At 42.0% G+C, this 14,066-nt stretch overlaps 1 protein-coding gene and 1 long non-coding RNA gene across 4 annotated transcripts in view; one reads left to right on the forward strand and one right to left on the reverse strand.

Annotated features, from left to right (window-relative positions):
• Positions 1 to 11,712, forward strand: part of Traf3ip2 (TRAF3 interacting protein 2) — a 39,734-nt gene extending 28,022 nt beyond the window's left edge. For all 3 annotated transcript variants that reach the window (XM_027928309.2, XM_027928310.1, XM_027928311.2), the window contains 5 exons: positions 145 to 233; positions 4,000 to 4,068; positions 5,175 to 5,291; positions 8,702 to 8,776; positions 11,163 to 11,712. In XM_027928309.2, the coding sequence (XP_027784110.1) occupies positions 145 to 233; positions 4,000 to 4,068; positions 5,175 to 5,291; positions 8,702 to 8,776; positions 11,163 to 11,309 (497 nt within the window). In that variant the 3' untranslated portion in view covers positions 11,310 to 11,712. The remainder of the gene's footprint in view (positions 1 to 144; positions 234 to 3,999; positions 4,069 to 5,174; positions 5,292 to 8,701; positions 8,777 to 11,162) is intronic.
• Positions 1 to 14,066, reverse strand: part of LOC114086846 (uncharacterized) — a 109,429-nt gene that overhangs the window by 20,745 nt on the left and 74,618 nt on the right. The gene's annotated exons all lie outside the window — the stretch shown is intronic.

The raw sequence follows: 14,066 nt of genomic DNA on the forward strand, positions 1-14,066 counted from the left end.
CACTCGGAGGTTTCCCTTATTATTCCAGAAGTACAGAAGATGTTGTGTACAATTTACAAGTGTAGTATAGAATATACTACACTATATTATATAAAATATAATTTGACATGTTTCTAATAAATGTGAATTTTTTTTTTCTCTTAGGGAAAGTCTTTATCACTTATTCTATGGATACAGCCATGGAGGTGGTGAAATTTGTGAATTTTTTGTTGGTAAATGGCTTCCAAACTGCGGTATGTATTTTAACCAAAGAGAAAAGTGAATATCTGAAGTGAGAACAATGATAAGGAAAATCATTTGAAGCAAAAGTATAAATAGACATTAATGTTTAAAGTGATTTTTTTTATTTTTGTGGTTTTGAGTTAAATGATTATGAATTTAGGTAATTAATGTCTAGATTTTAAACTATGCAAAGTCTCCAGCATTTTTTTTTTCCTTTATGTTTTTGGAGTGAGCGTGAGTACTCCAAACAGCAAGAATCATGCTAATAATGCCCACTATATACGCAGCTGGCTCTGGGTTGGAAGAAAGGCAGGTTGTTGCTGCACTTTGTACCTTTGCCCCTTCTGACCAATCATGTCCACTTTGGTTATGCTTCCTGTGATGCAGGAAGCCACAGGCTTCACCACAGCAACCTGCTTATTTAACAAGGTTCTTTTGTTCTGCACTGGCCATGAGGTTTGAAGTAGAACCCTGGCTACTTGGGTCCCCCACTGCACACAGCTGCCCCTTCACACAGTGACATGCAGTGAAGCTCCAGGACAGGGAGTCTACAGCTGGGTTTTCGGCTGGTCTAGTCAAAGTCTAGAGCAGGCAGACCTAATCCAGACCTGCAGGTCCACTGTGATCTTGGCCTAAGGACTCTCAAGCTTATACTCCTTCTGTCCCCCTACCATTGCCTGAAACAACACAGCTTAAAGCCATGTAAGTTTTTCCTTAGGATAAATAAAATGCCACAGGATGCCACTTGGAGAACTGGCTTTTCTCAAACCCTGAAATCACTTCTTTTCCTCCCTAAGCCTCTTTTAGGTATTCAGTGGCAATGAATTCTAGAGAGTGGTGAAAAATTAGTGGTAAGTAAGAATGTTGGAGGATACAGAAGAATACTTAGAAAGTAAAGCATAAAGAGATTACTTAGCATTGCTTAACAGTTTTTATTGGAAGTTTTCTATATTCTCTAAATGTTTTTTAAACAGGAGTGTCTAAAAGTTAAAAAAATGCTGACAATTTATACAATACAACTTCATGACTATGTAGAGACCATCACATCCCTTTCTCATTTCTAAAGTAAAAAAGAGGTGTGGCCACCGTGACATAAAATCAAATTATAAGATGTAAGATCAATATTTAAGAAGAAATTTTATTTTTAATCTTTTCCAAATATATACATACTAATTGCCCCTTAAGACAAGCCCAGACTTTTTTGACCTTAACAACCAGGGCTATTTAGGCAAAATTTAAATTGATCTTGACCCTCATCCAGGGAAATCTCGTGGTAGAATCACAGAGCCCAGATCTGGACAGTTATATTACTATTGATACATTAAGATTGTGGTAGTGGGATGAAATACTTCATGGGTAATTTGAGGAGAGTTCAATAAAGGAAGTTCAATAACCTACCCAAGTCTCTGGGTAGGTTTTAGGGACTCCAAAGGGATTAGTACAATATCTTAGCACTAGCAAAAGCAGGGAGTAATTATTGCCCCTAGGTCTGAAGAGGCAAGGGAGCAATGGTGACCGGAACCTGAAGGGGGTGCTGTATGAGTTTTCTAAGGATGCCATAAGGTACTGCAGACAGGATGGCTTATATGACAGAAACGTACTTTCACAGTTCTGGAGGTTGCAAGTCTAAGCTAAAGGTTACAGCAGGATTGGTTTCATCCCGAGGCCTCTCTCCATGGCTTGTAGAAGGCCATCCCCTCTCTGTCTTCATGTGGTCTCTCCTCTGTATGCACACATCTGTGTCCTAATCGCCTCTTCTTGCATGGATACCAGTCCTGTTGCAAGTAGGGTATGCCCCTATGATTTCCTATCACCTTAATTAGTTCCTAAAGGCTCTGTCTCCAAATACAGTCATATTCTAAAGTACTGGAGTTTAAAATAAATTTAGCGGGGGGACACAACTCAGTCTGTAACCGCAGCTGTGTGTATTTTGGTAGAAATCTGGATAGGTAAATGAAAGCTATCTGCCACATTGTATCCACCTCAATAGCAGGTGCTGGGATAATAATAATTACTATTTTTTGAGTGGTTACTTCATGCCTGGCATTATGATATGCCTTTTCCATAATAAGTCATTTTAATACTCACAACCATAGAAAGTAGATTGATTAGCCACATGTTGCAAATGAAGATAATGAAACTTGGAAGAGTTTTGGTAACATTTCAAAGTTATGAAGGTAGAAAGTGGCAGAGAAAGAGTAGAATCCATGCAGCCCATCTCTTCTCAACCCTGACATTGTATTGCTTCTCTCTCACACAATGAAAATGGATTATTGATAGAGTTAGGGAGATACAAAAGCTTTTAACAGATTACCTACTGTTGTCATTGGCCAGCACACATTTTAAAACAGAATCATCCCAATCCAAAAGGAAAGCCATTCCATTTTTCATGTTCCATAAGAAAAGGAACTTTTATTATGTACCCTATGTATTTGAGAATTCAGTGAACACACGGCATGATCTTTCTCTGTTTTTCTGTTTTGTTTTGTTGATTGAACTCTGGGGATATTCTATCACTGAACTATGCCCCCAGCCCTGTTTACTTTTTGAGACAGGGTCTTGCTAAGTTGTTGAGACTGGCCTCAAACATAAGATTCTCCTGCTTTAGCCTCTTGAATCGCTGGAATCATAGGCACAGCCACTGTGCCTGGCTAAATGATCTCTTTTCATAGAAAGCTTACATAAATGAGACATTCAGTGAATGAAAGAATACTTTATTAGTTTGTTGATTGTTCAGTACCATTATTGGTCACAATGGAGGAGAATTATATGAAGTGAGGAGGAGGAGGTCAGCATGTAAGAAAGATTCACAGAGCGGGGGACATGTGTTACACTTTTAGGGTACAGGGGCCACCAACATGGAGATTAAAGTAATAGAGCATGTGGGGAAAGAGGACACAAGAATGGATCATAGATGACACAGGAAGCCTGATGAGTGGCTAGGACTTGACTTGATGGACTTAAACAGCAGAGTGACATTTAGGACAATTAATCTGGGAGCAATATGGCTGAATCAAATAAACCCTCTCCAAGGACTCTTCCCCTAAGTCCCCTTTCTGATATATAATCCTCCTTCCAATCAGGAACACCTTACACACACACACACACACACACACACACCTTGCTGCAGTACAATTCTGAGCTTAAGAAAGGCCCTCTTATTTGTCTTCGGTAAAATAGAAAATAACAGATTTTGTTTTTCTCCTCTTTATATACCCCTTTAAAGGCTTGAAGGCCAATACTAAATATCAGTCTTGTCAAGGCCCAAGAGTTCTACTAAGATGAAAGTCAAGAGACTCCCATCATAAACCTTTCCCTACCAGCTCAGTAGTTGTTTCTGTGACAGTTCCTTGGATCTGCTCCAAGTTTCATACAATAATTTTGAAACGTATATGTTGAATCTGGACATAATACCATAATAATGAGCTGACTAATGCAAGTAAAGTACCACAGTGTGTCTCTCAGCACTTGCATGATACATATTCATTAAGATGTTCCAGAATTATGTTTGTCTTTCAAATGTGTGTGTGTATAGTAATATATAGTATATTGTTGGTTTACATCCAATTTAGTGGTATACTGTGTCTCTTAGGTTTTGCAAAAACATAATTAGGGCTGGTGATATAGCTCAGTGGTAGAGGGCTTGCATAGTATGTGTGAGGCCCTGAGTTCCAGTAACTTTATGAGTTGTAAATGTGTATAACATCTTGTGTTTTCTCAAACTCTATATCCAGAGAAAACTTATTAAGGGCCACCTCCCACATCTTTCTTTTGTAGATTGATATATTTGAAGATAGAATCCGAGGTATTGATATCATTAAATGGATGGAGCGTTACCTTCGGGATGTAAGTACATTCCAAAATTCTGAGAACTTTTGCTGGCGAATAAGACAATTAGCTTAGCTTGTGAGGCTCCCCCTGCCCCCCCCCACGGAAGAAGCACTGGCATATGCACCCAAGTGTGGAGCTGAAAAAGTCTGGACAAAGCCTCCCTTGTTGGAAGTCGTGCAGAGACTTGGAAAGGAAGGATGGGGTCACTCTCCTGGACATGCATAGGCAGGAAATAACGGTCAAACCAGACACAGGTGGTTGATAACAATCAGAGCAAACAATTTCTAGACCAGAAGAGGAAAGGAGGAAATGAAGGCAGGGAGTGGGGAGGGAGCAGAATTCAATTGAATGCAAGGCGCCCCAAGTGTTCTGTAGGACTGGACTGAAGAGGTTTCCCTGCAGCCTTAAAGCTGCAGCACCCTGCCCCAAGGCTCCCACTCGCAGCCCCTTGATTCGTGATCTGTTTTCTGCTGACAGAATCTATACCAGCCACTGGGACACTTTGTGCTTTAACAAGATAGAAATTGATTGCTGCCAGTGTGTCCCTGTCCATGGCCGCTTCTTTGGGCGGCTGCCGGTGGGGGACGGGATCTCAGCAGGCTTGGGTTTTGCAGCTTTTCCCTTTGTCTGCAGCCTGATGTTTGCTTTGTGCTGAAGAGTCTGTTCCTACTGACTGTGCTAATGCGGACGTGGAAAGCAGGGCAGTGGAGAGTACAGAAACTGATAGCTCAGATCCAGCTTCGGGGAGGGGGAAATCTTTCCATCATCTGGCGGCAGCGCCTTTTTTTGCAGGCTCACTCAGTGATTCAGGCTTTCATTAGCTGTTTATTAGAGATGGTTGTGGAAAATGGTGGGCAAACCACATCTGCACAAGAGAGCTCTTCTCTGAGCCCTTTGCTAGGGAGCTGGGCAGGCAGGCAGTGGGGAGGAGTGGAGACAACGGCGGCGTGCCTGAGTTGGGGCCAGTGCTTTTCACTTTCCATGGAGATGGAGGCTGGCCCTCCATCTGCGAGCAGGTCAGGGAATGCACACAGTCTTGCTGGCCAGCTTCCAGCCAGCCTTCACCAAATGGACCACACTTCCCACTTCCATAAACATACTTCTCTCCCTCTCATTAACAGAAGACAGTGATGATAATCGTAGCAATCAGCCCCAAATACAAACAGGATGTGGAAGGCGCTGAGTCGCAGCTGGACGAGGATGAGCATGGCTTACATACTAAGTACATTCATCGAATGGTGAGTGGTGAGGGACCACAGGGCCTCATCGTCCCTCAGGGATGGGCTCTCTCTCCAGGGAAGATCAGTTCTTCACTGGGACCAACTGAAGGTGGCATGAATCCTAGGTCTCCCAGGTCAGGAGAGGGACAATCAGTCGAGGTTCCATCTACCTTTGAGACCCTGGTGAGTCACCATGCCTCTGATAGGACTCAGTTCTCATCAGTGACAAGGGGAGATCGTTGTGATCTCTGAGAGCCAAGATTCTGGAAAGTGTACTCTGCTGGCTTGGCTGTTTACCAAGAAATGAGAATTCCTTAGGAGGGTGGAGACAGGGCTGTGAGGAGAGAGGGCTCCTGCAGCTGTGTCATATTTGGTCCCCTGCCTTTTCAGAGAGGCAGGTGGCGTAGTGGAAAGGACACATGCTGTTCCATCAGAAAGACTTTGTTCAAATTTGGCTTCCTAAAGCACCATGGCCCAACTGCTTAAATCTTCTTGTGCCCCTATCCCTATTCATAAAATGGATCACTAATACTGAGCAGTGTCGTGAAGATGAAATGAAGTAATGGTTGTGAAGTATCTGGCATATATCAGATGCTTACTCACAGGGAATTGTTCTTAGCTCACGATAGGTGGGGAATCATTCCACTGTCATACCTGCACCATGGGGCCTGATGGAATAAAAAACAGTAGGAGAAATTTAGAGGGAATTAAACTTGCTCAGCATCTGAGAGAACATTCTGGGCAAATATATCACCCAGCGTTGGAACTGGCTGTTTTATGGCCAGCAATCCTTTTGCTCTTGGTGATTTCAGATTCGCTGAGGAGAATTTCTGCTTGGCTAGGAAGCCAGACTAGACCTGTGACTTTCAAACTGTCCTGTGGCGTCTCTAATGGATTCCCATATGTCCTGGGGGTGGGGCTGGCTCTGGGCCTCGCGTCGGCACCTCAGCCAGAACTGGTTTGTGTTTCTTAGCTTGCTTGTTTCCAAGGATTCTGAGATTTAAAAAGGTGTGAAAAATCACTGGACTAGAACTCTGTAAGCTCCATTTCAGCTGTAACACTGCCCAGGGAGAGAGGGTGGGGGGCACCTGAAATAGGCACAGAGAATCACTGACTAGGATGGGCAGATGGGACTGGAAGCAGAAGTGGTCCAGATGGAATAAGTGAGCAGCATGATACAGAAAGCAGTCAGGCAGTCTCAGGACATAGTTTTATCTCAGGGGAAGCAAAGGTAAATCCCAGTTCTGTTCTGTGGGTCAGGAACATGGGAAGGGAGCAGGGTGGGTGCATTAGTGGGTGTTCCCTATCTGAGTCTTCAGGTTTTATATCTCTTCTTTTACCGTGTGGACTGCTCACAACCATCCCAAAGCAAAAGCCAAAGCATGGTGGTGAGGTTAAAAAATAAGGCCAAGAGTCAAGAGATAAGTCTCCCTTCTATTCCAGTCTCACCGAGTCTGTCAGTGCATGGGCAGGGCTCAAAAAAGGTATGTTTCTGGAAGTAAATTCACCTAAAAGGTCACAGCTGGTTCAGGGTGCTGCCATCTCTGGGCTGGCTGCAGCACATCTGCATGTTCCCAGAACACCTGATGTCTTGTCTGCTTTTCTAAGAACCTGCCAGTCCCAGGAGCTGATAGCTGGTATGTGGGAAGGGCTCCAGGTCTCTGCCAGTTCCTGAGGAGACCTGTCTAGCTCTGCGGGTATGTGGCAAAGCTCAACTCCAGAGCGTGGCTGACTACACCAGCTGTAAGCACCATATCTCCAAACTTGGTTTCTTGGGCATCAATGTCTTGGGCCTTTCCTCATCACAGAAAGGGCTGAATAGGTCAGATGCAGAAGCGCCTTCCTGCCCACCTGGCTGACTTGCTGAACCTCACCAGGTGCCAGAAAACCTGTGACAATAAGAATTTGACCATGACAAAAGGAATGAAAAGGCACCCACAAGTAGCTGCATGACAGGGCAAGCTATTCAGAGAAAGCCAACATCCAGAAAGTGAAAGAAAATTAAAATGCACTGCTGCTGGCTAGTCCCTCAACAGACTGGGTAGCCTAGTGGACAAGCCAAACTTCACAGTTTGTGTCTGAGCAGTCAGAAACAAAACCTACTTCTTTTAACTCTGTGCCCATCTTTTCATGTATTTACTCTGTGCTGGTGTGGTTGGTACTGTTAGCTGCATAGTACTTGGGTTAACTTAAAATATACTTTTGGCGTTATCTTCTGATTTTTGAAGGGAGGCGATTCTGAGAAAACACCTTGTGGTAGATTTATGTTTTGTGATGTATGTGGGCGTGTGTGTGTGTGTGTGTGTGTGTGTGTGTGTGAGAGAGAGAGAGAGAGAGAGAGAGAGTATTTAAGAAGGATTTCTATGGTGATTTCAAAACCACTTATCACTACTGCCACTTTCTTCTTTTCTGTTTTTATTCCCATGCATGATGAAGACTTATCAGTTATAAAAATCAATTGGAAGATAAAATAGTTGGGAGCACATAATTTCTCATCTTCTTGTCATCAGATGACTGAAAGCGTATACTGGTCATGGGATTTGGAAGCATCTAACTCCCCTGCTATTGAAAATTCTGATTTTGCTAGAGTCCTGGCAGCTAAATCTTCTTGGGCCACCACAGTGTGAGAACAAATTGAACTGAGTGGGAACCTCAGGCCTGGCTGCCTGGGCTCTTCACAGTTGACCTCCCAACCATGTCCCTCCCTCTCTGCCAAACACATCTCACACTCCAGCCACAATGGACTGCACATTAACATGCTTCCACACCCCAGAGCGGTGCTCATGCTCTGTCCTGGGCTGTGACTGTCCTTTTGCTTTCCCCATTTCCCTAGCTGGCTACAATTTCTTTACTTCCATACCCAAATGTCCTCTCCCTTGTAATTGGCCTTTAAAATTCTTGATGCTGAATGGATAGCCCCCATTCTGGACTTCCACAGCAAACATTCATACTTTTTGCACCGCCCTCTGGTTGGTACCTTATCTGTCTGCTTAATAGACTGCTGGCTTTGGGAGGACAGGGATTGCATCAGTGGTCTGCTAAACTTGTTCTAAAAAATAAAAAGTCTGGATTTGTAGTGCTTACTCATTTTCTTGGGATAAATACTCTCACCATGGACACTTTCAAGCTACTAAAATAAAACCACTGAACACAGAATTGGGAAAAGATACAAACTAGCCAGCTCCAGTACTCTAGAGTATATCCTAGTCCTTAAATCCCAGAAAATGTGACTTTTAATAGGCTTTCAATGAATGATTGATAAACAAGTAGATGGCATGGTTTCTAATGGGGAGGGTTTAAAGGTATAAGTATGTGGCACTCAAATAAGAAAACTGAAATAAAATGACCATATGGGCCTGCATTGTTGTGGGTACAATTAATCCCTCCTCTTTCCCTGAAATTAAACATTTCTATTTGTTTCATTTCAGATGCAGATTGAATTCATAAAACAAGGAAGCATGAATTTCAGATTCATCCCTGTACTCTTCCCAAATGCCACGAAGGTAAACAAATGAAGAAACAAGAAGCCTTACAATTCAATTTCTGGTTTGTTTGCCACCTGGGAATTTAAGTGGAAAACCTTGTCAACTCTCTGTCGATCCTTAGAGAAAAGAGTATTACCTGAAAGATCAACAAGTTGTACCATTCACTCTGGCAGCATGGATCAGGAAGGTTTAAAGTGTTGTCTGATAGGATTGAGGCTGTCTTAATTGTTCAAACAGCCCCGTAACACAAAGAGGTAGCTTGAGTTTAAATTCAAAAAAGAACATTCATCTGATGCTTCTTATCTCTTGTACGTAAGAGTCAAGATGTGGACATTTTTGCTAACTTCCTTCCACATAAGCATTTTGTTGTACATAGTTCAGTTCTCAAAGCGGCAGAGAATTAAACCTACGGTTACCTGAAATTAACTTTGCTATATGCTAACTTCATACGTGGGGATGCCAACAGGTTGAGAGAACAGGGGCAAAACCATGGGAGAGTATGTTCCAGGTGTGGCAAAGGAAAGGTGGTAGTGAAATAAACATCTTGAGAATCAGACCACAGCACCCTGAACCCAAACCCAGCTCACTCTGGAGGACCCCCAGATGTGAGGACTACACTGAGACCTCTCTGCTCTGGATGAGGGAGGGTCCAGTTTATATGAATGGGACATGTAGGGTTGTACAGTAAACAGCCTGTACCATAGGATGCCTTATCATCCTCCCTGACCCTCCCTTGCCCAGACCCTCATTGTTCTGGTAAGTCTCCTTCCTGGTCTCCCATCTCCACTATGACCCCATACCAGTCATCCTCTGTTCTATCACCAAAGAGGAACACCCCAAAATGTACACCTGATCTCTCTTTCTCTCCAGTTTAAAAATGTGGCATTTTCCCACAGAATAAAAGATCATACCTATGTTTCTTAGCGTCATGTCATATATGGGGCCACTCTGAAAAAGATGGTGCCCACTTTGCTCAGTCTTCTTTCTTATTACCCTATGTTCTATCTTTGGACCCTGGACCATGTCAGCATGCCCTCACATATGACATGTCCCTTCATGTCTATGTCTTTGCCCTTTCTGTTCTTTCTACATGTAATGCCCTTAACTAACTTGTCAGCTGAGTGAATCCTTGCTTATCCTTATATCACTCAACCTCCCTAGGGTCCCCTGAGACCTCTCCTCTCCATGTTGATATATTTCATTGTCTGGTCTTTCTTGAATCAGTGGTATGTGGTTGGGGCTGGGGGTACTGGGAATTATTGTTAAGATAACTGGAGTATGGCAATATAAAATAGACCAACTTCTATTTGGTTTTATTATTATTTTTAAATCCCCTTATTGCCAGAACTGGGGACAGGTGGCTCTCACCACTGCCCCTTGATATGCCACTGCCTAGAAAATAGTTTATGTACTTTATCTCCAAAGAAGATTTTGAACTCCAAAGGGCAGTTATGGGCTCTTTTTCATTGTCTCTCTTCAAAACTCAAAATGATGCCTGACATACCAGGTGCTGTTTCTAAGCTCATCCTAGGATCCCCAAAGGAGTCCATCTCAAAGTAAAGCCATAGGCCTTACAAGGCCCTGCCACAGCCTCCTCCCCTGCTCACTCTGCTCCAGTCACAGAGGAAGCCCACCTCAGGGCCTTTGCACTGCTTTTCTAGTTGCCTGGACTTGGACAACCACAAAGCTCTGTCCATCTGTTCTTTTAGGTCTTTGCTCATTTTCTCAGGGAGACCTTTCTAGGCATCTTATTTAAAACTGCAAACCTTTCACCCCTGCCTCAGCACCGCCTCTCCTCTTTCTGTTTTATTTTACTCCACAACACACATTACTACTGACCGCACTACCCATTTTACTTACTAATCATCTGCCTCTACCCGCCAGAACATCCGCTCCATGAGGGCAGTCAGAAACTGAGCTCCCAGAACCCCAGGCTCTCAGTTTCTGCCTTTGCCTGACAACACGAGTCTGATGGGCTCCCTCTACTGCAGGCCAGACCTGGGGCTGAAGTGAAAGGATGATGAATTAGATTAAGCCCACAGCCTTGGCATGCTTCTCCTGAAGTCACGGGGGAATTCACATCACTCTGTGTGACCTCTGTCCTACCCCTTTTATGTGAAGGTGGTGAAAAGCACGTTGAAATGCAAAGGGCAGGTAGCCTGGGAGACTGACAGAAAATGCTGTGCACATGTGTTTTCCATAATGAGATCTACAGCTTGCACCCGAAGCCAAGAGCATTGCACATGCTAAGACCCTTCCAAAAGCAAAACAGAACAACTCCCAGGATAGTTCAGTAGGAAACGCCCATGAAGGGAAAGCCAGAGATGTTTGGGAACCAAGCCTGGGATCTGGAATCCAGGTTTTTCTCTAATGACCTTTGCTTTTGTCATTGTCTCTCCTGTAGGAGCATGTGCCCACCTGGCTTCAGAACACTCATGTTTACAGCTGGCCCAAGAATAAAAAAAACATCCTTCTGCGGCTGCTCAGAGAAGAAGAGTATGTGGCTCCTCCCCGGGGGCCCCTGCCCACCCTTCAAGTGGTCCCCTTGTGATAGGGGCCATTCCCAGACCACTGGAGTCTGGCCATGCCTGGGGCCCTGTTTTGACAGCATTCTTGTGGCTGAGGCTGGTCAGTGGCACTCACAGCTATTTGTTTCTCATTCCCTCCCTCTGAGGCCCTCAGACCCCAGAAAACCAGTTCTGTAGAATATCTGCCCTTGTGACTTGTTGCACTCCATTCCCCACCAAAGGTGGGAATGTCTGATGTGTTCTAACCATCTGATGTGCCCCTCAGTACTTAGCGACTAGATAATGTAAGTAATGTTGTAACAAATGTAAATGACCACAAACACACTCCCATTGCTTCAGGCTACTTTTATGAATTAGCCAGATGTTTGAGTGTCTTCACATCAAACTGATTCATGTATAAATAATAAAATATTTGCTTTTTTGTAAGAGTGTGTTTCACTTATCTCAAAGGAGATAGATACTAATTTATAATGATATGGGCAGTCGCTTCCTGGGACATCAACAAAGTTGCTTAAATATAATATTAGATAAATGTAACAGACTTCTCTGTGTTAAAGAATGAAAACCAGGTAAAAACTCCTTTTAAACATAATTATGAAAGCTTTATTCTTACAGTAGAAATTTTTAAATAAAACAACCTTGTATAGGACACAACCATGATTCTGAACAGTATCACTGGGCTGGGGTATAGCTCAGTGGTAGAGCAAAAAGAAGAAAAAAAAAAATCAAACAAACCAAAAAAAGAGTGTGGTTATCATTCTTAAGGTCTGACAATATATGTAAAAATATTTGAGTATGTGTATAAAGTGACAGGGGATGCATAATGCAGGCCAGAGTTGTAGTTTAGGAAACCTGTCTTCTAATTTTAGTCCTAACACTGTCTTGATTTTGTCACTAACTACCGGACTGACCTTTGGCAAGTCCTCTTTCACTTTTCTGAGACTCTGGGAATTCATATGTAAAATGATAGGACAAAGGTCCCTCTAATGACCCCAGAAGGTTTAAGGTCTGGGGCCTAAATTCTAAGTTCTCTTTTGAGGAGTGACTGAGTTTTTATTTTCATAATTAAAACCCCCAAGAGATAAATTTACATTTTCCTTTTAAAGTAAATTTATTGTTAACTAATACATAAAAATATAAAAATTGTACATATTAATACATCCATTTTCTTAAGAGAAACCGTGTCTTTTTTAATATCTTCAAAAATAACAAGTTAATAATCTTGTAAATGTATTTATTTATTCATATATATGTATATAGCTTATCTGATCTCAAAAGAATCCATACACATGTGTTTAGACAAAATACGTATACATGTATATAAAATCTAAATAAATAAATTAGCAAGGTAGGAAGGCTTTATGACCCAAATAGTAGGTTGATATGAAGACTTTTGGGGAGTGGAAACTACTGCTTCCTCTTTTTTATCCCCTTAAAGGCCATGTAAAAGAACTTTATTATAAGTGACAGCAGAATTGAAGTGAGATGAAGATAAAGTAAAAGCTAAGTAAGGCTCAAGCACAGCACCCTCTGAAAAGAGAGAATGGGCCATCTCCAATCAGAGAATGACCAACTGCTCTTCTTGTCTGTGCACTTAACCTCTTAAACAAGTCTCAACTTTGTAATAACACAGTTCAATCTTTATATGTCACCACATATATGTCCATTATAAATAAGAAATACTGCTAATGAATTACAAGGCATACTAGTTTTATTATATAATTTAGATGTCTACTAGGTAAGTTAAATGTCTTTAACTTACGTAGTAGACACCCTAGTAAGGTAGAAGTGGGGTAGAGCTGACTACAGGAAGAGAAAAGCTAGCATAACTGAATTACCCATTTGAAAGACCTTTTGATAAGAGTCTTTAATTCTGTAGCATTTGAGACCTAGTAGAGTAAACTTTCTTGTTTGGTCAACTTGAAATTCCTGGAAAACATCCCAAACAGACTCATAAAACTTCTTTCTCTCTTTTTATTATTATTATTATTTTTTGGCTTGAGGTGACACCATTATTAAGGATTCTACACATATGTAAATAAAATGATATCAGCAATTATTACTCTGAACTGTTTCTAGTTTGCAAAGATTTAATAATTTGGATGTTATTACCCCCTTTTCCCTTCAAAGACCTCTCATCCATGAGTTTCTTCTATTCCTCCTATCCCAGCTGGTTAAAAGAAAGGTCCCTGGTGTTCCACAAATAGTCATTAAAGTGTTACAGCTGGTACCACTGGTTGCAAAACAAAACAAAACACAACAAAAAGCACTTAAGCATGCATAGGCACGCGCACCACCTAGCCAAGTGATGGCAGCTTGGTCCCTGAAATTTCTATGAAATGTGATGACCACCAACATCAAAGGAATTTTAACAACTATTTTAGAGCGCTGACACTCAGATTAACACATGGTTTATTTAGACTTTATCCTGGTCTTCATGTATCCATCTGCTGATATTTTGGGGGTGGACGTGGGGTAGGGCTGACTTAGTAAAAAATAACCTCTTAAACCCGAGGCTTTATTCAAATCGAAACTGATTTTTGATGCCAGTTTAGATTCTTGTCTAATATTTAGTGACTAATTTAGAATTTTAAAGGTAATATTTAATTTTTGTAACTGGTTTCAGAAAATATCTGCCTGTCTAGTTTAATTTAACTTCTATATTGTTCAAAGATGTCTTGGTACACGGCTAGACCCAAAGTATTAGATTAGTTATTTCTCACTCAGTGCTCAGAAAAATTACTGTTGTTGATACCCTTTTGTTTTCTATTAAATATATC

Source organism: Marmota flaviventris, chromosome 6, assembly GCF_047511675.1.
Source record: "Marmota flaviventris isolate mMarFla1 chromosome 6, mMarFla1.hap1, whole genome shotgun sequence".
NCBI lineage: Eukaryota > Metazoa > Chordata > Mammalia > Rodentia > Sciuridae > Marmota > Marmota flaviventris.